This window comes from Panicum virgatum, chromosome 8N (genome assembly GCF_016808335.1).
Source record: "Panicum virgatum strain AP13 chromosome 8N, P.virgatum_v5, whole genome shotgun sequence".
Taxonomy (NCBI): Eukaryota; Viridiplantae; Streptophyta; class Magnoliopsida; order Poales; family Poaceae; genus Panicum; species Panicum virgatum.
Genome location: NC_053152.1, coordinates 49,540,303 through 49,564,249, shown reverse-complemented (window position 1 = coordinate 49,564,249; position 23,947 = coordinate 49,540,303). Strand labels below are relative to the sequence as shown.

General features: G+C 51.1%; 3 protein-coding genes and 1 long non-coding RNA gene across 4 annotated transcripts in view; 2 read left to right on the top strand and 2 right to left on the bottom strand.

Moving 5' to 3' along the window:
- The window catches only part of LOC120685603 (putative disease resistance protein RGA3), a 39,637-nt gene extending 34,119 nt beyond the window's left edge, over positions 1-5,518 (bottom strand). Inside the window, exon 1 of the mRNA XM_039967623.1 lies at positions 4,913-5,518. Within this exon, the coding sequence (XP_039823557.1) occupies positions 4,913-5,254 (342 nt within the window). The 5' untranslated portion in view covers positions 5,255-5,518. The remainder of the gene's footprint in view (positions 1-4,912) is intronic.
- On the top strand, positions 4,362-5,554 carry LOC120685609. Its single transcript, XR_005679659.1, has 2 exons — positions 4,362-4,566; positions 4,703-5,554. It is a non-coding gene; the product is annotated as an uncharacterized LOC120685609 (long non-coding RNA).
- A 7,314-nt stretch (positions 5,555-12,868) lies between these two features.
- LOC120685606 (putative disease resistance protein RGA3) lies at positions 12,869-15,463 on the bottom strand. The gene has a single exon (XM_039967632.1). The coding sequence runs from the start codon at positions 15,446-15,448 to the stop codon at positions 13,070-13,072; it is 2,379 nt and encodes a 792-aa protein (XP_039823566.1). The 5' UTR covers positions 15,449-15,463; the 3' UTR covers positions 12,869-13,069.
- A 1,189-nt stretch (positions 15,464-16,652) lies between these two features.
- Positions 16,653-17,460, top strand: LOC120685219. Its single transcript, XM_039967031.1, has 2 exons — positions 16,653-17,147; positions 17,347-17,460. Exons 1-2 carry the CDS (start codon positions 16,653-16,655, stop codon positions 17,458-17,460), a joined length of 609 nt encoding a protein of 202 aa, XP_039822965.1.
- The last annotated feature ends 6,487 nt before the right edge of the window (positions 17,461-23,947 follow it).

Here is a 23,947-nt window from a genome sequence, read left to right as displayed (position 1 = left end):
TTGGTGAAGGTACTGTAGGGCATCACCGCCGGTTCGTAATACAAACCGGCGGTGATGAGCCTCATCACCGCCGGTTTGTGTTACTACCCGGCGGTGATAAGCATGTACAGGACAAAATCCCAACAGACTCCCACCTCCCCGCTCATGCTAGGTTTGTGGCTAGCAATCCATTGACTTCATACCATTTATCTTAGGATTAATCATGCATTTTGTGATGAATTGACCAAGGAGAGTTTCTTTTTCTTCACTTTAAGACAATTTCTCATGAACATTCATCATGAGGGCTACTCTTTTTTATATATACATACCTCCAATAAAGTATTATTTTTTATTTACTTAGATCCATTGGATGGACATTTATCTAATTGCATTAGTGTCTAATTATATTTATCCATTAAAGTATTATTAGATAGATTTTATATTAATTATACCAATATCTAATTGCAGCTTAAAACTATATCACTGTTTATTTAAAAAATCTAGATCACCACAGGATCAACTGGACCTGGCGGTAAAGACCCACGATCACCGCTGGGTCTGGGCTAGGCCCGGCGGTGAAGCGCCTCGTCACCGCCGGGTCGGAGCTGGACCCGACGGTGAAGCCTCGTTGCCCCCAAAATAAGCCCGCCCACACCCTGCTGCCTCCCAAAATCCTGTTCGCCCGCCAGCGCCTCCGAGGAGGTTCCGCTCTGGCCGCCGGCCCTGCTTGCACCGGCCACCGTCCCGTGCAGAGTGCCGCCTCAGCCCGAGCACCTGATGCAGTGTGACATCCCGAAAAAAATCACCAAAATAAATCACGCGTTAAAAATAATTTTCAAAATTTTTCATCGTTGAGCTCAAAACCTTCCTAAACCCCTGAGCCCCTAATTCCCCAAAACCCTTCGCAGAAATTTTTCTCTGTCCCGACACCCGATTCCAATCCCCGTTCCATCTCTCTGTTACCCTCGTTCCGCGTGCACTCGCGACAGCCGCGCGTGCCCGACCGACGCCGTGGTCGCCGCCGAAATTTCCGCCGCGAATCTCTCTCAATCCCTTTTTCTTTTTCGCTCCCCTTTTCTTTTTCTTTTTTCTTTTTCCATTTTCCTTTCTCCCTCTCTCTCCTTTCTTTCTTCCTCTCCTCTGCCGCGCGCTCCCGAGCGCCGCTCAGCTCGCCGCCGCCCTTGCTCCATGCGCTGCCGCGTGCACCCCTGCTCCCAGCCGTCCCCACGCGCGGCACACGCGCGCCTGCTGCCCACGCGCTCGCCTGTCGCCCATGTGCGCGCCCCTGCACAACGAGGCCGTGCCGCTCGTCGCGCCGCTTTGCCGCGCGCCGTACGCTGCCGAGCAGCTCGTCGCCGACTTCCCCCTCCAAGCGCCACACGCGCGCGAGCCCATGCGAACCACACGACCGCGCCGCTCGCCGCTGCCGGACTTGTCCCATCGCCTGGCCATCTCGCCGCTCGCGCCGCAGTACTCGCACTGGTCGCGCACAGCGCCGCCGCCTCGCCGCCCGAGCCCCGCTCCTCTCGAGCAGAGCTCGGCGACAAGCACAACAGCCGGGCCCCCCTCCTCCACGTGCACGACGACGCCCTCGGCGCTCGCGCCGCCCTGCGACGCCGACGAGCACGGTAGCCCGCCCCCACGCCATTAAAGGCGCTCCGCCGAGCCCGCCAGCCGGCCACTGCCGCGTTCCCTCCCTCCACCGCCTTATTCCGCCTATAAATAGGCCCATCTCGTCGCCATTCACCCTCACAACCTCCACCGCCGCCTCTAGCCCTCTCCCAAGCCGCGCGGCGCTGCCATGCCAAGCTCCAGAGCTGGCCGCCGCCCGCCTCAGTCGAGCCGCCTTCCCGAGCCGTCTCCGCCCAAGGTGAGGGCAAGGATAGGACCTCCTCGACCTCCACGATCCCACTGACCCCCGCATGTCGCCTTCCCGAGCCCACAGCGTTGCCTCCACGCTCACCTCCGACCATCTCCGGCGACCGTGGCCACGCCACCACCGGCCGCCTCCGCACGAATCAAGTAGGGGAAACAAACCCCCCTCGGTTCCCGCAAGCTCTTCCCCTTCTCCTTGGCCGCCCTCGGGCTCCCAGGCCGCCCTCGGGCCCCAGGCCGCCACCGGCGCGCCGGCCCCCTCCCCTGTTCTGCAGGAAGAGAGGGGGGGGGAGAAGAAAGGGCAATTTTGCCCATAACCCCCTACCCCTCCTATTTCCTAAAAATCCCTCCCACCTCTCTAGTTCATTTACAAAAGAAACCTTTCCTATTCTTCTATTCGCAAATAAACCCTTCCACCATATAAACATAGTCTCAAATATACCCCTACACTTTTCTAGAGTGACCCTGATATTTTCTAAAATTCCAACCAAGCCCTGTCATCTCAAAAATAATTACATAGAAGCCCTTGAACCCCTGTTTAGCCCTTCCACTTTTATTTATTTAGGGAACTAGCCCTCCGCCATATAAACTTAATATTAAACAGACCCCTACACCTTCCTAGTACACTCTAGATATTTCTAGAAATTGCAACCAAGTCCTTTCTCTACCAAGAATAATTACAAATAGGCACTGATCCCGGTTTAACCCCTAAACCTCTCTGTAACCTATCATTTCATGCACCAAACAATCTTCGATCGACCTGAAACTTTACCACGCCATTCCTAACATAGTTTTGGCCATGCCATTAGAAAACCGCCCAAAAATATCACTCCTATCTTCATATCTTAATTGGTTCCGATTCGAGCTCAACGATAAAATCTTTATTTCTTTTTCTTGATTGTGTGTGCTTGCTTGTGTGCATCATAGATCACGGTGTGAATGAGGGAGAACCCGACGATGAGCAGTACCGTGAGCAAGTGAACAAGGACCAGTACGGCGACCCCGAGCCCGAAGGACAGTACCTCGATCAGGACTTCCCGGAAGGCTTTGAGAACGGCAAGTTCAATCCCGCCCTTTGATGCATGTTTTGTCCCAGTTTTTATAAATACAACCTATTGGCCTGTTTTACAAAACTGCATATTATTTTGCTGCTGAAAACATGGTTGGATAGCCACCCCTTGATTTGTTACAACCTTTCCTTGACCACCTATATTAATGTCTGAATGTGATCTGTTTGGACGTTAATCGCTGCTAGAATGCTTAGGACCTTAAATACGGTGCAACTTATTTTATAAAAAGAAAACTGTGTGAGTGTGTGGGAAGGAAAAATGTGGAATTTTCAAAAAGATGAGTTTAGACGGGATGGATGGCACTTCTGTGTGAATTGACAAATGGTGTGCTCGTACCTGTGTGGTTGAGTAAGGTTGGGAGATATCCATCTTGTCACAATTAAGGACCGAGTTGGTGTGTCATCTTGCCTAACTCAACTATCGTGCAAACCACTCGACCATTGTATGGGCAACGGCTTAGCATAAACCCCACTAGTTAGTCTGATAGCCATCAGGAGAGCTGAGAGCAACGGGTGACCAAGGAGAAGTGATAAGCTCTGTGTGACTTATGCCCCTGTTAAACCTCGAGGATAGGTCAATGGCCCCTTGGTGGAGCCCATGGTGGCTAGTCAGGTCTAGCTAAGGTGGATAATGGCTTTGTTGTGATCTGCACCGATACTAAGGTGATCGTGTTGTGGTACCCCGCTTGTGGGTAAAGTTGCACACCTCTGTAGAGTTAAAATCTATTCGAATAGTCGTGCCCACGGTACTGGGCGAGTTACGGTGTGGTCACATAACTAGTGTTTCTTCTGGGAATGGATGGGTTGGCGTAAGTTGTTTTGGAAAGTGTCCGGTAGTTGTGCCGTGTGCTACGGTGGATGAGGAGTCCAGTAGCAAATTTAAAACTTGGATCCTGTGTGGATCAATCCTACGTGTTACTCGGTGCGAGAAAGTTGCTTTGAAAATCCTTTTTTCTTTCAAATGAACCCCTGCATAAAAAATTAGCTTTCCGCAAATTAAACCATAGCCTTATCCTTGATTTACCCTGTGCATTATACTCTGTTTATACCCCCTCCGTGGGTGTGATTGGACTTGCTGTGTACGTTTGTACTCACCCTATTCTTAATTTTTGCAGAGGAAGATCCAGACTTTGTTCCCGAGGACATTGAGTAGGGGTACCGTCCTGCACCCAACTCTGCCTGTGGTGTTGGCCCTGTTCAGGATGCTTTCGCTGGCGCAGTACTCTAAGCCCGAGCTAGATCCCATGTGGGTCGTGCTCTGGTGTATTACCGCCTTTTTACTTCTTGTTATTGTCTGTCTCGAGTGTCCACCTCCTCGGAGGTTTGTACGGTGATGTACCATCTGATGTAATAAAGTGTTATCAGCCTCCTGGGACTGATATTGTATCACTTTTAAGTCTTCTCTTATAAGAGAACGCTTCATGCAGTGCCATTCCTGAGCCCCCGCGCCAACCCGTTCCGCAAGCGCCGCCGTCCCTGAGTCCCGGCGCCTCCCTCGACGTCAACGCCGGCTCCACGAGGAGCTGCCGTGCCTCCGTTGCGAGGAGCTATCCTGCCGTCGTCGTGAGGAGGTCCGGCCTCCTACTCGCTCCTCCGCTCCTTGACGTGCCTGCATCTTAATCTATATCAAGGTTATCCCAAAGGTAACCCCCTCCCCCAATCTCGTTGGCCTGGACATCGATTTGTGCTAGCGTCCTTCAATTGATCTAGGATTGCACTGTTGGGATCTTCGTACCCGAAGGTTGCTTAGATGCTAACCACCTCTGCATCGATTGACAGAGGGCCTTGATGTCGAGGGATTGTGACCAAGCACGGAGCCTCTGCACCATGGGATTTGAGTTGGAGGGCCCTTGGGAAATTGGTATTTGCTCACCAAATCTGCAATAGTGTAGATCGAATCCTCTCTATGCATCTCCGGAACAACCAGGTCCCCTTGCAGCGGGTGATGCAAGCCCCAGCAGCGCTTGAGATCCAGCTGGGGCCGTCCCCCTTGATTTTCTTCTCGATCCGGTGATAATCGACGAGATCCAGTATGTCTTCAGCTTCATGCAGGATGGACTTGAGATCATTTTCAATCTTCCTGAGCATCGCGAGATCAGATTCAGATCCCTTGCCTTTCACTTCTCCGAGCATCCTCTGCTCCTCCACTTTTCTCACCGTCTCCTTGAGGCTTGGGATAGTGTCGATCTCCAGCTTCCGAAGCTTTCTTGATGTGTCAAGGGAGAGGTTGGCAAAGAACTTGTTCACAAGGAAGCTGAGTACGGGTGACAGCAGCCAACCCATGATGACGATGCTCGAGCCTACTGCTTCAATTCCCCACGGATTTGCCATGGATTGGAACTCTAAGCTCTCACGGAGGACAGGGGAAGAGGCTGGAGGAAGATGACGGACGGGGCGAATGGTAGTGACACACACGCACTATGTGGCTAGCTAGATAGCCATAATGTGAACACACTTACACACCACAGCGCCGCTATTAAAGGGAGCTCTGCTTCCACCAACAGATAAAGACGAGCTCGCTCTTGCCGCACGAAGCTTGTTTTTTCAGCTATGTATTCTCAACATGTACACACGAGCATATACATGCATGGACGTCCACGCATTCTAGCGTGCTTCTTTTTTTCTCTTTTAGCTCTGCGTGCTTCTTCTTCTTTATTTTAAGTTTTTAACAGCACATACATACGAGGAGCTCTAGTACACGAAGGGCTTTGAACAAAATCTCATGCATCAAACACAATCATTTGTGATTCTGTTGATTGCATATTACTGAGAAATTTTGATATTTGACACCTAATACATGCGCCTCACTGAATTTGACACTCAATTAGTATGGTTTCGAAATTTAAAACCAGTACTACGAATTCTTTCGATATGGGTGTTTCTTCAACATTGAAGTCATTTTACTTTCTTTTCTTTTCCTCTTCTTTTTCCAAGCTAAATAGAGTGTCCATAGTCTTTGTATGTCTAGCAGTGTCGTTGACTCGTAAAGTCTTTGTATTCAGCCTTTTAGGTGCATATTGCCATCAGAGTGACACATACTTGGGCCCGGTTGGTTTCAGCGTCTTTGGCGCATTTAAGTGAGATGTGGAAAGAATCCTTAACAGCATACAACATTATTGCTCATGATTTTCAATACACGCTTCAGCCTTGACGCGCACAGTTCTTCAAGGTGGAGATGCGGGACGCAGACGAAGCTATGCTTCGAGGAACACTACTGTTCTTCATCTTGCTCGGATTGTTGATGCTAAACCAAACAGGATCTTAAACCCTTTTTTTTAGAGGACCTTAAACTTGTTATGGGCCTTTGTGCATCCAAGTGAAGATTTGTGTTTTCTACGCATACTACTCACTACTTCAAAAACGATTTATAGTAAGCCTCGATTTTTTTCAGAGGTGGATCAAAATATAACTCGTTACTACAAATGGAGTGGGGTTACTGTAGCAACCGCCCCACCCCTAAAAATGTATTTTTTGGGGTGGGTTGATGGCGTCACCCGCCCCTGAAAATGGTGGTCATTTCTATGGGTGGGTGACGTCATCATCCATCCCTAAAAATGATCACCATTTCTAGGACCTAAAAATTGTTTTTATATAAAAACAAGCACGGATGCGGCCGATTCACCCCATTCTTTCTCTCCCACCAACCCTCTCTCCTCACCCTCTCCCATGCTTCTCCCTCTCCCAGTCCGAAACCCTAGCCAGGTGGCCCCACCGGGCGGCAGCGGCACTCCTCCCTAGCCCAGATCCGGCCGGCGCCATCTTCCCCGACCCTCCCTGCTACCGGATCCGGTGGCGACGCTCGCAGATCGAGCGGTGGAGGTGCAGATGCGGCGCCTGCGGCGCGGATCTGTGCGCGGCAATGGGGCGTCGCAATAGCGCTGATGTAGGTGAGATGGCGGGGCGTTGTGGCGGCGTGGGAGGTGCGCGGCCACGGGGCGTCGCGGCGGCATGAGCATGGGCGAGGTAGCAGGTCAGTTGCGAGGAGGCCCGAAACTTCACCAGGTCGGTGTGCAACAACAAGCTCATCGGCGTGCGGGCTTCGCAACCAAGGCTGTGCGGTCGTGGCGTACAAGGTGTGTTGGGCTGGTGGGTGCTACAGCGCCGACATTCTAGTGGCCATGGAGGCCGCGGTGGCGGACAGCGTGGACGTGCTCTGCGTCTCCGCCGGCGTGGATGGCGGCAACCTCGCGGCCTATTACAAGGATGGCATGGCCGCGGGCACCTACAATGCCATGGAGAAGGTGTCTTCGTTGCGTGCTCCGCTGGGAACAGACGGCCGGGCATAGGCACGCTGGCCAACGGCGCACCGTGGCTCACCACCATGGGCGCAGGCACCATCTCCTACGACGACAAGCAATGACGAGTAGTTATATAGGATATCCGAGGCGGCGGTGGCGCCGGCGAGGAGCAGTTGGTGGAGCGTCGCTTTTTTATTATTTTTTAAATCGGTTTTGTAGGGGTGTTTGACCCCTCATCCGCCCCTAGAAATCCATTTCTGGGGGCGGGCACGTTATTCGCCCCCTACAAACAGCATTTGTAGATGCGAGAAATAGGGACGGGTATCACATCCGCTCCTAGAAATATATTTTTACCCGCTCCTACAAACTATTTTCGTAGTAGTGGCATTTAGTGGCAGGGGTTGGCGCATTCTTCTTTCCTGTAACAACCTTAAGGACGATGAGCACACCTAATGCATAGACATCGTTCATGTACTCGTGGTAAGCAGTAGTGGCTCACCTTGGTTGTAAGATCAGCCTGAAAATTAAATTTTGTTGTCCCCGGAAAATTAAGCTGCTGTTGAAGAAATGAAGAACATTGCAAAGCAGCTGGGTACTCGTAGATAATTAAGCTATCGATCCACACGCTGTGCTTGCTTAGCATAGAGGAATTTGCCAAGCTGGCTGTAACACCCTGTCCGGATACTCCGGCCGTAGGCCCGGATACTCCGGACATAGAGTTTCTAGTTCATATATGTTTTGTCCTCTGGGCCCCACAATCATTTAAATGGAAAATATCACTCTCTCTCTCTCCCTCACTCTCACTCTCTCCCGTCACCTCTCTCTCCCTCACTTCCCTCACGAGCTCACCCTCTCCCTCGTGAGCCCTCCCTCTCCATGATGCCCTAGATGTGATTTCAAAGCCAAGGAAGCTTCAAATCGGGTGGGGAACCTTCCTCCCCACGAGCTCCTGCCAAGGGTACCTTGGATTTCAAGTTCTTCGCGCACGAAAAGCTCATCCTAGGTATTCAAACTTGTGCCGCCCCGATCTATCTTTTTAGGAGGTTCTATGTGGTTTCCTTTGGTCAATCATCTCTATATGCATCCTTGAACTAGGATTCAAGAGGGTTTCAAATTTGGTGGGTTGGTTTTGCCAAAATCAAAATTTCAGTTTTTGGGGCGAAAATGCTGTCGGGCCCGGAGACTCTGGGTATAAGCCCGAATACTCCGGGTTTTGGAACACTCCGGGCGAAACTCCGGGTATAAGCCCGGATACTCCGGGTTTGGGACACCCCGGGGAAACTCCGGGTATAGGCCCGGAAACTCCGGACTTGGGAGTCCGGATACTCCGGGTATTCGTCCGGATACTCCGGATTTTTGGGGAATATTTTGGGACAGGGAGTGCAATTTTTGTGTAAATTACTAGTAGTTGCATCTAGTCATTGGCTATTTTAAGGTTGCAACCCATGCATGCATTCTCATATCATTTGCATACGTGTAGACGCCGCCGCCGAGGGAGCCGTGTACGAGGTGATCGCCGAGCCACAGGAGCACCAGGGGCAAGTTCAGCAGGAAGAGCGGCGTGAACACCCGGCCCAAGGCCCAGCCGAGCCCAGTGTCGAGCAGCAGCCCGAAGGCAAGCCCCGGTGCACATCCTATTAATCTAAATTATGGCACCTATATATGTATTTATTACTTGTGCATTACGTTTAGGAGTTGTATGAAACCCTAGTTGCATAAACACTAGGTTTACTTGAGTTATACTTGTATGCATAGGACGATAGATATGCTATGCTAGATAGGGTTCGGTAAAAGTCGAGTAATTTCCGATTACTCGCGAGATATAGCATATTTTTAGGTTTCCATATAGAAGTTACTCACCTTGGAATGAAAGTCTTGGAATGAAAGAAAGAATAGAATCTGAGACCAGGCGGGAGAGGTGTAGTTCCGCCTGTGTCAGTTAAGGACCGAGCCATTGTTGGCCCTGCTGATCATGTTTGAACTGTACTAACCGAATGCCGGAAGTAGGAGGTAGTCGAAACCGGTAAGCCTAGTACTGCCTCGCTTTGAAAGTACAGAACTCCATCACCACCCCTTAGGGCGAGTCGAGTAGTCGAGGAGAAACAGGATGCATATGTTTACTTTTGTTGGTCTCTCGTTGAGCTCGGCTGCATATGTAGTTCGAGGCGGGGAGGGGAATTGGTTGGTGCGTGTGGTCCGACGGGGCATATGCGTGCCGTGTTGGTTAGGTCCACCTTGCAAGGTTAAAACAAATCGATTCTCCGTCAATCGCTCTCGGATATGCGCACCTTGATCACTGCGTCGCAGTGTAGTGTTATGATGGAATGATAGTTATATTTATTTATGTTGTTGAACACATTGAATTATTATTATTGTTGCTCCAACATGTGTGCTATAGTTGACTTATGCAAATATTAGATCAGAGTTAATCTATATAGAACCTGGAGCTCAAATAAGGAAAGTAAGGAATTACTTTAGCTGTTTTTCTGCAAAATAACCACCAGCCAAAAACCTTCATGTCTAGGGATGTGGGCTAAGTTATACCCACTGGTCGGGTAAGTCTTGCTGAGTATTAATTGCTCAGGGCTTTTGTTGAAACATTATTTTAGGACACTCAGACGTAGACTTCTGTCCCTGCTGCGTTAAGTTCATCCGCCGGGACGCAGAGGGATGGGAGGTTGTGGATCCAGACGTGTAGATAGGGATTCCCTAGGGTATCCTTTTGATAGTTGTAGGCCCTTTCTTCTATTCGGACCTTAATTTCGGTTTTGTAAAATTTATAAACTATGCATGTATTCAAACTCGGTTTGTAAAACTCCAAGTAGGGTCATATGTATATCGTTGTATTTTCAAATATATGTCGTGCTTGTACCATCTGCGCTCACCTTCGCGTGAGACTATTGGTGTTGTTTCAATCGGGACGTGGGTTGAGAAAGGATTGCCAAATTAAGCCGTTAAGCTAATGCGCTCGATGTGTTCAAATGATGGCCATTACACTTAATTAGAGTTTTAATTTGGCGGTTCCGTTTTAATTTGGCGGTTCCGTCACACTGACTGACGGCCTATGACAATTGTCAATTGGTACCCAGATGATGGCGCCGAGATATACAACAATGTGCCGTTGTCTTTCACTGTCCAGACGTCGACGAAGACGCGCGGTTGTCGGCACCGTCGTGGTTCTGGAAGTGGGGTCGGAGGAGCTGGTCGAGGGGCCATTGGAAGATAGTTCAAAGACCAGCAGGCAAGTACTTGTCTGCTTTTGCATGGTTGCTTGGTTAGTTGGTCCTCAGTGTGAAGGCGCGACCCTGAAGGAATTAGCTTCATGGAGGCTATTCTCGTGGATTAGGCACTGTGACTGGATACATGTGGAGTTTTTTTTTTTTTGAGTGGCTTATGTGGAGAATTGGGAGAATAAGTTAGATTGGATGTTTCATGGGGGCAAAAAATCAGTGGATACCGGTTCCAAATAATGGCCTGCGCATACTGCATAGTGCATACCCACCTCCAATTGGTACACACGTCGGCTTCAACAAATAAATCCTTTTCAGATTTATAGCGCCATTGACTGGATTGTTTCAGTGTTGTATACGGAGTTTTAGGTGTACATTGCCATCAAGACAGACACACTTTGGCCCCGTCGTTTGGTTCAGCGTCTGTGGCGCGTTAAAGCAAGATGCGGGAAAAATCCTACTAAATGGCTCATGGCGCTCACGATTTTTGGTGCCATGCGAGACGCAGAGACGAAGCTACGTTTTCTAGGAACACTACTATTCTTCGTCTTACGCTAGCTGCTTGCTGTTGAATGTTGACACTGAAACAAACAAGATCTTAGACTTGTGTACGTTTGTGCCTCCAATTGAAGATTTGATTTTCCTACGCCTATATATTTTTACTGGCAGGGGTTAGCGCACATATTGATATTGATAAGCGGCCTTGTTTATCTGAAAATGATAGGATGGAGACTACAATTAAGTCCGTCGTCTAGTAGCACTCTTGTTGGATGGAGCAAAGAAAGTCTCTGAAATTATCTTCAGAGACCGTCGTCGTCTAGTGCAGGACAGAATGAAGCATGGCCCATTCTGATTGGGCTAAGATGGATCACGATTACTTTTAACAAGCGATCCGAATTCTGATGGGCCTTAGCGGACCAAATTCTTGTAGCATGGACTGGGTTCGTCTTTCTACGGTCCAATCCATCCAAATCACAAACTGTCTTCTCCAGTTTCTTCTTCCTTCTCGGTAAGAAAAAAAATCACACGAAAATGGGCAGGCTCCGTGTCCCCTGCGCCTGCCTCTCTCCCCTCGACCCACCGCCTTCTTCCCTTCCTCCACCACAAGCGTACGGTCGCACCCCGTCGCCGCCGCGTTCACGGACGCCCGCCTTCTACGGCCTCGCCGACCACCCGCTCCTTGCGCGCGCCGTCCGCGGCCTCGCCCCTCCGCCGCGCGCTACCGCTCGGCGCCTTCCGCTCCACAACCATCCTCGACAGCGCTCGTCCCCAGCCGCGGCCCTCCACCTGTTCGACGAGATGCCGCACCGAACGTCTTCCTCCTGGTACACCGCCATCTCCGGCTGCGTCCGCTGCGGCCTCGACTCCACGGCCTTCGCCCTGCCGCAGGTCACGCTGGAGCGTGACGTGCCCCTCAGTGGCTTCGCGCTCGCCAGCCTCGTCACGGCCATCGAGTGCCGGGTGCTGGGAGGAGGGCGCGGCGTGCAGCGCCACCATCCACGGGGAGTAAATTGGATGATGACCGTGTATGGGGACCTTGGGAGGGTTCACGATAATGCATCAGGGCCTGCCCCAATTCTCTTCATGATTATGCAGTGGCTTCAACTGGCATACTCCTATGTAAGATATTTTTTTCCTCTTGTGTCCAGCTCACGAGCAGTCTGAAATGATCAAATGATAGATCATAGGTTGGCCCATACTGGTAGTATAGTGCGCTGTACAATTCAGTGTTTTTATCTATGCTGCCCAGTAGCTGTGCGAGCCTGTAAGGCATTCTGGGAATGAATCAGATGGCAAGAATTGTTGTGCTGGAAACCAACCATATTTTGCGGTGTCTCTGCTCTGAACATTGCTTGTGGATTAAACAAAAACGTTCTTGACTGTTATATATACGTCAGCCTTCTTTATTGTTGTTGTTGAGGCTGCCCCTGTACGTGATGAGCGTCAAACGTTCTAAGCAATTTGTGATAAGCCTGCATGAGGCTGGACGGGCCTGCTTGCATCGACGTCGTAAAATACTAGTACTAGTCATTAAATTCTCAAAGAAAAAAAAATACTAGTAATTAATAAGCAAGAGTGCAAGACGCAAGAGTTGCAGAGCCTGACGACAAGCAAGCACCGAAATTCAGAAACTCTGCAGAAAAAAAGGGGTGCGCAGGGTTGGGCGGAGCTCAATGGCCAAAAAGCTCATCAAGAAGCACATCAAGAAGCAGAGGTCATAAGGATGATGTGCATCCTACAGGAAACAAGGGGTGCTTAATTAAGAATCCCCGCATTCGTGCAGGCTGCCACCAATGTAATTCCACATTCTCACACAAAAAAACAAAGTTTCTCTTGCATACACCAATTGAGAGGACAAATACAGATGTTAGTTTGAGCCATCAGATGGCTAGTGCATTGCATTCTCGGCAGTCAGGCAGCATTATTCAGCCAACAGTTGGGATCACAGTAAACAAGCTAGAGTATGCGCGTACAGGAAGGAAACAAGCAAGCAATGCACAAACCCATAATAGTTGGGAGCACACGAGTAGAGCATTTATCCGTTTCGCTCACGGATCACAGTAATAAACAAGCAAAAGCTACTAGAATGTGTCACGGACCGGGCGCAGCATTCCTGACACGGCCTGGTCTCCCGATGTCTGCTCTGCTTGACAGATGGATTCACAAATCGTCCGTCCTTAAAAAAGAATGTCCTTCTCCGGAATGTGCTGGATCTTATGCCAATTCTCGTGTCCCTCTTCTTTACAAGTTTTACTGAGCGCGCGGCATGCAGAGATTTGAATCTTCCGAAGAGACTGGGGCAGCGTCGGAAGGAGCTCCACCTTATGGCATCCCCAAAGTACCAAATTCTGGAGCGACATGAGGCGCTCCATATTTTCTGGCAAGCGGTCCCAGTCGCACCCATTAATGTGGAGTTCACGCAGATGAGTGAAGAGCTCGGTATCTTCAGGAATAGACGCCAATCGGCTGCAACTAATGAAGTCAAGTGTTTGCAGGCGCTTTGGCCCGTCTGGTTGCTGCCGACTCAGCATCCAGCTAGGATACCTTGAACCGTTGTACCACCAGATCACGAGCTCTAAAAGATCATTTGGGGGGCTAAGGCCCTCAAGTACCTCTGCTTCGACGTCAGGGTTGTTTCCATTGAAGCGCAGGTCCAGTCGTGTGAGTCGCTCCTTGCGGGCTAGGTGAGCTTCGAGAGCTTCCTCTTTACTTCCGACAATCCAAAGACCCCATATCTGCAGAGCGCCCCGGAGCTTGTTTAGGCGCTCCAGCTGCTTCAACTCGTACCCTTGTTGCTCCAGAACATAGAAGCATGGCAGTGTTTGGAGTGACGTCAGACTGCCAACGTTGGGGAAATGCAGCCAGTCCGAGATGTGCCGCAAATGGACGAGATTAGCCATATCTTCAGGACAGGATACCCTCCGCATAGGAGCATTTATCGTCCGCATATGGTAAAGCTTGCTAAATGTGCTTTGCAAAATCAACTTCGTCGTACCGTAAGCGTGGAAACCAAGATAACGTAGATGCTTCATCCGATCAACAGATTCTGGGAGTGACAGCACTTCTGTGCCATGTTTTAGTATAACGATCAGCACCCGCAGTTTCCTCAGCTTCTTCTTGAACAAACAATCAAAGACTTTTTCTAAGTTATCCACGGGTTGCATTCTATCTGTATATGTACAAAAGTCCTTAATGATCAGGGTGCGCAATTTTCCCAAGTCCAGATTTTTCTCCGCGATGACCTTTGCTCCATTGTCGGTCTCGATGAAAACATGGCGAACCCCAGCCGGAATATCTTTTGGCGAGCCATTCAAATCAATTCTATGGAAGTCACTTCCAGCAACCATCTCTGCCAACTCGTGTAGCAGGTCATGAATTCTGAATGCCTCAGCTTTAAACATTGATCTTCCTTGCACTTGCATCAGAAATGAGAATGTCAATAACTCATCAAAGTAGCGATTGCCTACATCTTCCAATTCCTCTGTTGCATGATTACTGGTGCTTACAAACCCCTGTGCTATCCAGATGCGAACCAACTCATCTCGTTCTAGCTCATATCCTCTTGGAAAAGTGCTGCAGTATGCAAAGCATCGCCTGGTGTCAGCACCAAGATGCTGATAGCTCCACCACAGAGCTCCCATGGTCTCATTCAGCACAACATCATTCGCTGTTCTTTCCCAGAAGCTGATACTTATGTTCGTATGAAGCCTCCGTGCTACTGTTACTGCTGCAATTGGTGATCTGCACAGCTTTTTCGCAATTTTTCTACCTATTGATATATATCTGTCATGATCAGAATTTATGCCTTCTAGGGCATAGTGGATGAACATTGAAAAATACTGCTCCTCTTCCAAATCAGGTATCGAGTTCTGCTCCTGAGCACCTAGAGCTGCAGCTGCATCTTTTTTTTGAGCTGTCACCAGGATTCGACTTCCACACTGCCCAGCATTGATTGCATCAAGTACAAGATCCCGTTCCTTCTGATTTTTATCATTGACCCAGAGATCATCCAGTACCAACAAGAAACGTTTTCCTTTCAAGTTTTCCTTCAGCTCATCACGTAGAGCTGTAAGACCGTTGCTGCCAGATTGTTGTCCCATCTCGCTCAACATGTCACGAAATATCTTGTCTATTCTGAAAGTCTCTGAGACATGAATGAACATGACAGGGTCAAAATGCTTGTCTTCGGCCTTCTTCTCAAGATCACAAACATATTGAGCCAGGGTAGTCTTCCCGGATCCTGTAATGCCATGTATGCCAAACACAGAATAAGGTTTACTGCTACTGGAGGTTGGTCCATCAGCATTTGATCCCTTTCGAAGCATACTACATATACGCTCACGCTCCTCATCACGACCGAACACCTTCCGATCAATTCTTCTATGCAAGTTAGTAACTTCCTCCTGCCTCCTGCTTTCCTCCGGAATTGCACTGCTACTGCTGCTATCTTGATTGAGCAGATGTGATTTCTTCGAGTCATTGAGAATATATTCTATGTGCTCTATTCTTTTCCTCAATTTGATTTGAAGAATAATAGACAGGAAAGAATAATCCATCTGCAAGAAGCACCAAAGTTATATTAGTCTCAAACAACTACTATCCTAGAAAGTACTCTACACATTTGCACATGACCCAGTGCAACTGTCCGCATGACTAAACATATCTTGCTCAAATTTCCTGGTCCGGCATGAATTAAAAAAAAAGGAACCGATGGGCACAAAGGTGCGATTGGAAAAGGGGGAAAACTATGAATATGGATGGAACAGGAGATACAATAATCTGTAATCAAAATGTGTCAACAATCCGATAGAGATTATAGAATATGTTAGCGTGATAGATTGGGCCGCCCTATTGGGCTGTGGGGCGCCGGCCTATTGGCTTGGCTGCCGTGGGCTTTGTGATAGATTGATTCGCATTAGGCAAGGATCATGGTTGATTGGGTGTGTTTTATAAACCCTAACCCTAGACGATCATTGCCTATATATTGTACCCTGTACCCTCATTAATCAATCATCCAATTCCCGAACCTTTCTCTGCTTTCATGGTATCAAGAGTCCGGGTTCTCTCCCGGATCCATCTTCCGCTGCCCTAGCGCGCCTGCCCTCCGCCGCGCCGCGCCCACCTCTCCCTGCGCGCCGGCTTCCCGCCATGCGCGCCCACCCCTGCGCGCCGACTCTCTGTCGCGCTGCACCCATGGCCGGCACCCCGCCGCCATCTCCCAAGGCCGCCGCCGCCAAGGCTGCCCAGGACGACGAGATCGCCCGGCGCACGGCTCAGGAAGCCGCCAACGCCGCCGCCCTGGAAGCCCAGCGCCTTGCCAAGGAGCGGCAAGACGCCCACAATGCTGCCCTGGCGCGCGCCCTCAAGGCTGAGGGGGAGGCCGCCGCCGCCATCCACGCCCGCGACGCTGCCCTCGAGCGCGCGGCCCTCGAGTGCGTGGCCCTCGAGCGCGCGGCCCTCGAGCGCGCCGCCGCTGAGGCCGCGATCGCCCCTCCAAAGCCATCGCGGTTCAACACCGACAGCGCCCCCGCCGATCTTCACGCGGCCATGCTCCTTCACGAGGCTGCTGCCCTCTTGAATCTGCATGCACTGGCGGTTGCCGTCACCAACATTCGCAGTCTCGTTCCGATCGTCCTCGATGTCGACTTCGGTAACTTCAACCACTAGCGCAATCAGTTTCTGCTCACCCTCGGCAAGTTCTCCCTCCAGGATCACGTCCACCTCAACGCCCCTGCTGCTCCCTCCCCGGACTGGACACGCATGGATTGTGTTGTCATGTCCTGGATCCTCGGGACCCTCATCGACGACCTCGCCGAGATCATCTCCTCCCAAGGCGCCTCTGCCAAGGACGCTTGGCTTGCCGTCGAGTCCCTCTTCCTCGGCAACCGGGAGGCATGCTCCATCCAGCTGGAGACGAAGTTCCGCAACTTTGTCCAAGGTGACCTCTCCGTCACCGACTACTGTCGCCGCATGAAGAAAATGACCGACGACCTCGGCGCCCTCAGTGAGATCGTCACCGATCGGACACTCGTCCTCAACATCATCCGAGGCCTCAACGAGCGCTTCACCCACGTTGGGACGCTTCTCCGACATGCCCATCCCTTCCCCAGCTTCCTGGAGGCCCGTGATGACCTCGACCTTGAGGAAATCACTCTGGAGAATCGGCAGACCCCTGCCGCCGCCTTCACCGCCTCCACCAAGCCTGCGGCCTCTGCCCCTCAGCAGCAGCAGGCTGCTTCTGACTTGGGGGGGGGGGCAATTCTTCGAGCGCCAAGTCCTCGAACCGTCGCAGCAGACGCGGCGGCGGCAACCGCAACAACGGTGCGGGCGGCAACAGCGCGGGCGGTGCCAGCCAGCGCGCCTAGGGGGCGCAGGCATAGTAGGCTGGTGGCGCCCCTGGGGCCAAGGGCGCAACATCCAGTGCTCCCTGGCCTACCTTCTACAACACTTGGAGGGGGACCATCCAGATGTGGCCTGGTCCCCGCCCCCTCTGGCGCGCATACCACAACCTCCACAGCAGGAGGCCCTCTTCGCCCAGCAGCAGCTGCTGTACGTCGTCCCGCAGTAGCAGCAGGCTGCTGCCCCTTCTACGGCCACTGACGGCGCCGGCCAGTGGACTACCCCAGGGCTCTACCACCCCATGGCCGGCCTCCCCTCCTGGGATCAGCAGTCACTGGCCTCCGCGTTTAGCATGGCGTCGCTGAACCAGCCTCCCTCCAACGAGTGGTACTTCGACTCAGGTGCTACTTCTAACATGACTTCTCTTCCACATATACTTTCGCATGCCTGCTCCCCGCGGTATCCTACTCCTTCATCCATTGTTGTCGGTAATGGCTCCGTCATCCCTGTCACAGCCACTGGTTCCACAGAGTTATCTCCTTTTCTACATCTTAATAATGTTCTTGTGTCACCACAAATTATTAAGAATCTTATCTCTATTCGCTAGTTTACTATCGATAATAATTGCTCTGTTGAGTTTGACCCCGCTGGTTGCTCTGTGAAGGCCCTTCTGTCACGGACAGAGATCGTCAGGTGCAATAGCTCCGGCCCGCTGTACCCTCTCCGCCTCCCACCAGCTTCTTCCTTCGTCGCCAAAGCTACCTCTCCACTGTGGCATAGGTGTCTCGGGCACCCCAGCCACGAAGCTTTGTCCAAGCTTGCTACTAGTGTCTCCTTTCAGTTAGAGGATTGTTCACAGTTGTGTCATGCATGTCAGTTGGGGCGACATACTCGTCTGCCTTTTCATGCGTCTTTGTCTCGTGCTACTCATCCGTTTGATCTTATTCATTGTGATCTATGGACGTCTCCTGTTGCTAGCATTTCAGGATTTAAATATTATTTGGTCATACTTGATGATTGCACTCACTATTTGTGGACTTTTCCTCTCCGTTTTAAGTCTGACACTTTCAGTGCGCTGTCTAACTTCATCTCCTCCGCCACCACTCAGTTTGGTGCTTTCGTCAAAGAAGTTCAGTGCGACAATGGCAAGGAGTTTGATAACTCCAGTACCCGCACGTTCTTCCTCACTAGGTGCATTCATCTTCGCATGTCTTGTCCCTACACTTTGCCTCAAAACGGTAAAGCTGAACGTATTATTCGCTCCACAAATAATGTCATTCACTCCCTGCTGTTTCAGGTGTCCATGCCCCCCACCTACTGGGCTGAGGCCCTCTCCACGGCGACCTCTCTGGTTAACATCTTGCCAACCAAAACCCTCGACTTCTCCACGCCACACCTTGCCCTTCTGGGCAAACCGCCGGCGTATGATCATCTTCGGGTTTTTTGGTTGCAAGTGTTACCCAAACCTCTCTGCCACAGCTCCCCATAAACTCGCCCCACGCTCTACCCTGTGCGTCTTCATTGGCTATTCCGTTCATCACAAAGGATACCGCTACCTTGATCTCTCTTCTAACCGAGTCATCATCTCGCGGCATGTCATCTTTGATGAAACTGCCTTTCCCTTTGCTGAGCATAACGGCCCTTGCCAGGCTGTGGACTTCGAGTTTTTAGATGCTACTGATGTTGTGCTCATTCCTATTGGATCGATGCACAAAGTTTTTCTTGCAGGACCCCCCTGGCGCCTCCTCCAGCGCCGCGCCGGCTTCAGCTCCCCTCATGGCTCCCACGCCCGCGGAGCCCCTGGTGTCCTCCTCTGGGTCCTCGGTGCACGCGCGCTCTACGTCCCGCCTGCGTGGCATGCGCCGGGTACCCGACCACCGCGCCACGCGCGGCCCCCTAGAGTCCAGGTCGGACTCCCCTGCGCCACGAGCAGCCTTGTTGGAGTCCACTCTGGACTCGCCAGTGCCATGCGCGGCATCGCCCTCAAGGTCCCCAGTGCGCGCGCTCTACGTCCCGCTTGCGCGGCGCATGCCGGGTATCCCTCCTCCCGCGCCACGTCGGTGCTCCTCCGACGGTCTTCTGTCCGCCACCACCGCATGAGATCACCAAGGTGTACTCACGCCGCCTGCGCGCTCTAGCTACTGTGCCTGACGGCCCGCCCTCCTTGCCCAAGGGCGCTGTGGCCATTCCTCCAGTGAGCAACGAGCACAGCATGGCAACACGGGCAAAGATCGGCCACGTCCGGTGCTCCTCCGATGGTCTTCTGTCTGCCACCACCGCATGAGATCACCAAGGTGTACTCACATCACCCGCGCGCTCCAGCTCCTGTGCCTGACGGCCCGCCCTCCTTTCCCAAGGGCATTGTGGCCGTTCCTCCAGTCAGCAACGAGCACAGCATGGCGACACGGGCAAAGACTGGGTATCGGATGCCGCTTCGCCCGATCCTCCATGCCACCGCCCCGTCTCCTATCCCGAAAACCTACCATAGTGCTCTGGCCGATCCTCATTGGCGAGCTGCTATGGTAGAGGAACATGAGGCTCTACTACATAATCACACCTGGGATCTTGTGCCTCATCCTGCTGGGGCCAACATTGTCACCGGGAAGTGGATCTTCAAGCACAAGTTCCAGGCGGATGGGTCTCTAGAACGGTATAAGGCGCGCTAGGTTCTTTGTGGTTTCTCCCAGCGGCCTGGTGTGGATTTCTAGGAGACTTTCAGTCCTGTGGTGAAGCCAGCCACTGTTCGCACAGTGCTCTCTCTGGCACTCTCTCAGCGCTGGCCTGTTTATCAGCTCGACGTCAAGAATGCCTTCCTGCATGGTACCCTGACTGAGACAGTTTACTGCATACAGTCGTCTGGTTTTGAAGGACCGAAGCCGGCGACCAGAGGGGGGGTGAATGGGAGCCGATCAAAATTTCTTCCGAAATTCAAACCGTCGGCCTATATCCCGAAAATCACCCAAGCCCTCAAGCGTTCTGGCCAAAGTTTGGAATAGCTATGGAAAAGCTAAACCAAAACACAAGGCCTCGAACGAGCGAGCGAAACCACGAAGCAAATCAGAAGCAGATCTGGAAAACTGCAGAACTGATCTGCCTGGACCGGTCTGACCGGTGCGCTGGACCGGTCTGACCGGTGCGCTGGACCGGTCTAACCGGTCTTGCCTACCGGTCTGACCGGTGGCACCCAGAAAACCCCCGAAAACATAGATTCAAATGGTGAATCTCGACCAAATGACCACGAAAATCGATGAAACTTGGGGGATTGCTTCGCCCCTACCCCGTGAACATATCCCCAAAAGATCTCGTCCTAAAGATCAATGAATTGTGAGAATTATGGGGGAGATCAAAAGGGATTGGGGTTTTCTCAAGAACTCAAGAAATCGAATTCGAACACACCAGTGATTCCAGAGGGTTTAGGACAGGGTCAGAAGCACGGGAATCACAGCAAAGAACTCATGGACTCCTCGCAATCAAGTGCACCAAAAATGAAATCGAAATTTCATCAAACAAGGCACAAAACGAGGAGATGGATTGATTCAAACCGCCCAGAGGGCACAAGGAGGTTAGGGCCTCCTTTCCCAATCAAATCTACAAGAGTTCTCACACAAACAACATTCAAATATACCCTAAAGAGATGAACTGAGGAAGAGGAACATAGGGGCGGCGGCCTGGGGAAACAGAGAATTCACGGACACAATACAAATGCCGCACTAAACCTAACACAAGTGAAGGGGTATTTATACCCGCGGGACCGGTCAGACCGGTTGGCCTGCAGCACCCCCTGTACACGATCTCATCCGACGGCCGAGGTTCTTTCTTCGAAACGAAGTCTTCTCCGCGATGCCGCCGCCTTGATGGAGGGTCCGCGAAACCCGGGTAGGTGGCCGGTTTTGAGAAAACCGCCAAAACCTCACGCGCGGGAAGATTCCCGCCTCCACGCCGTGGCCCTAGACGCCATTCCCGCCTCGGCCTTCTGACGGCCCTAGTCGCCGCCCGACGCCCGTCACCTCCTCGCCCGCAGCGAGGCCCTAGACGCCGTCGACGCCCGTCGCCTCCGTCAGTCCCGAGACCGACGCCCGTGCCTCCACGACTCGGTGTCTTCAACCGCCGTCCGCCTCCTTGGTTTTGTGGTGCAAACCAAGAAACCTGCCTTCCGTCGCCGCTTGCACCCTCGATCCAGGAGTGGACGCCACAGCTGCCGCCCGGTCCGAGCTCTGGTCCCGGCTGCCCTTCACCGCCGTCCACCGCACGGTCCATTGGCCACAGCACCTCCACGGCAGCTCCCCGTCGAGACTCGACGCCTGTGTACCTGCAATCCAAAGACCAAGTGCACGATCACACCGCACGGTTGACATTCACTCATCACAAGCAGGATAGAGTACTCTCGTTCCTCAATCTCCCCCTTGATGAGTGCATTGTCAACACACCACAAATGAACTAAGAGAAGTGATAAAAAGAAACAATAAAATAAAGAACTCAAGCAAGTGACATAAAGCTCAGAGAGGCAAGACCAGTCACTTACTCAAGCACAGATCGATCCCCTAAGACAAGGGCAATGGCTCGACGCAATCGATCAAAAGCCAAAACATGACTCCTCAAAGACAGAGGTAACGCTCGACGCAGTCATGCAAGAAGCAGAGGAAAAACGAGGAAAACCAGGAGCCAAAACCAAAGCAGAAACTCCACAAGCAAAGTTTTTCCCTCTCACATGTGCAACTCTCTCAAATTGATGCACTCTCAAAGCCCTGTGCACAACAAGTTTTTCAAAAATCAAACAAGTCTCCCCCTTGTTCGATCACTTCTCTCAAAATTCTCCCCCTTGTTGGCACATGCACACATCAAGGCTACAAAGACCTAGAGCTCCCCCTGAAGCTGAGACTCCCCCTGAATAGATGCAATGCAATGAATGCAATGCAGGAGGTGTAAGTGAAAGTATTCAGGGATACAAAGGTATGAGCAACATCTAGTCTCAAGCATGTGTGCATCCATAAACAAGACCTGTATCTAGCTCAACAGGGTATATCAAATCAGTCTAGAGCTAGTCAAGTTCAGTTTAGGAGAAATAAAAGCATCACCCATGATCTAGCACTAACAAGTAGGAAATGAAAGCAGTGCTACTCAAACTCATACAGGCGAGCCAAACCAGCCAAAACAAGTTGCCAACATTCATTTTTCAATCAATTTTATATCAAGCAATTCTTAATGCCAGGGGTTGAAAGCTTGTCATGCTTTACTTAGCAACGAGGCCAAGCCTATGCCAAAAGACAATCAGAAGCTTAAAACACTCGTTTCAGTCATGCACAGCCTTGCCCGGGTTCTCACAAGTACAAAGTGAGCCGTCCCGAAAGCTCGATCAGTGCGACAAGCAATCCCACCTGGATCTTTCAATCCATTTCAAGAATAGTTCAAGCAATTTTATCAGATTTAGATCATTTCAAGTATGAATTGCTGAACGAAAAGGCACACTAGCATGAATAAGATAGCAAAGCACATGAACACGCCCTAACATGCTAGTAGCCAAGACAGGGTGATCATGTTTTCAGATTTTCAAATCAAAATAGCTTAACTCAGATGATGTCATATACACAATGGAGCAAGCTATACATGATCAAGTTTATCAACTCACACTAGCAGGCACTAGAAGGTCATAGCATTGTATTCAAGAATGCTAGTGCAAGTGAGACAATGCAAAATGCAAACATGTACAATGCATATGCACAATTCAACTACCAAACCTAAAAAACAAAGAGAAGCAAATAAAATCTACAAAGCTAACCAAAGAAAAGTCAGCAATCAAAAGGGGTAACAAACCCCAAGCTCCCCTCGCAAGCGAGCAAAAGTGTCCTGCTCAAGCGGTTTGGTGAGAATATCTGCGGTTTGCCTCTCTGAAGGGACATGGATCAAGTCTATGTGGCCTCTCTCATGGTTATCTCGCAGGAAGTGGAACCGGATATCTATGTGTTTGGTTCTGGAGTGTAGGACAGGGTTCTTTGCAATGCTAATGGCTGACATGTTGTCTACAAAGAGGGGAACCCTACCAAAACTCAAGCCATAATCTTGCAAGGTTTGTTTCATCCAAAATATCTGGGAGCAGCAGCTAGCAGCGGCAACATACTCGGCTTCTGTGGAAGAAAGCGCTACGCTAGCCTGCTTGCGAGAGGACCAAGACACCAAAGATGTACCAAGAAATTGACAAGTGCCGGATGTCGACTTGCGATCCAACCGACACCCACCGAAATCGGCATCAGAAAAGCCCACCAAAACAAGAGAAGAATCCGCAGAATACCAAAGACCAAATGCAGGGGGTGAATTTCAGATACCTGAAGATGCGTTTCACCACCTGTCTGTGAGAGGTGTGCGGCGAAGCCTGATATCGTGTGCAGAGGCAGACGCCGAACTGGATGTCCGGTCGCATCGCCGTCAGGTATAGGAGAGAGCCGATCATGCTCCGGTACTCCTTCTGGTCCACCGCCTCGCCGTCCAAGTCCTCATCAAGCGCCGTCGATGTGCTGATTGGAGTCGGCTGAGGAGACAAGTCGCTCATGTCGAACTTTCACAGCAAGTCTCTAGTGTACTTGGCTTGATGGACAAAAGTGCCCTGAGGAGTTTGCTTGATCTGCAGCCCGAGGAAGAACTGCAACTCACCCATCATGCTCATCTCGAACTCTCTGGACATCCACTCAGAAAACTTGGAGACAAGAGCGTGAGAAGAGCCA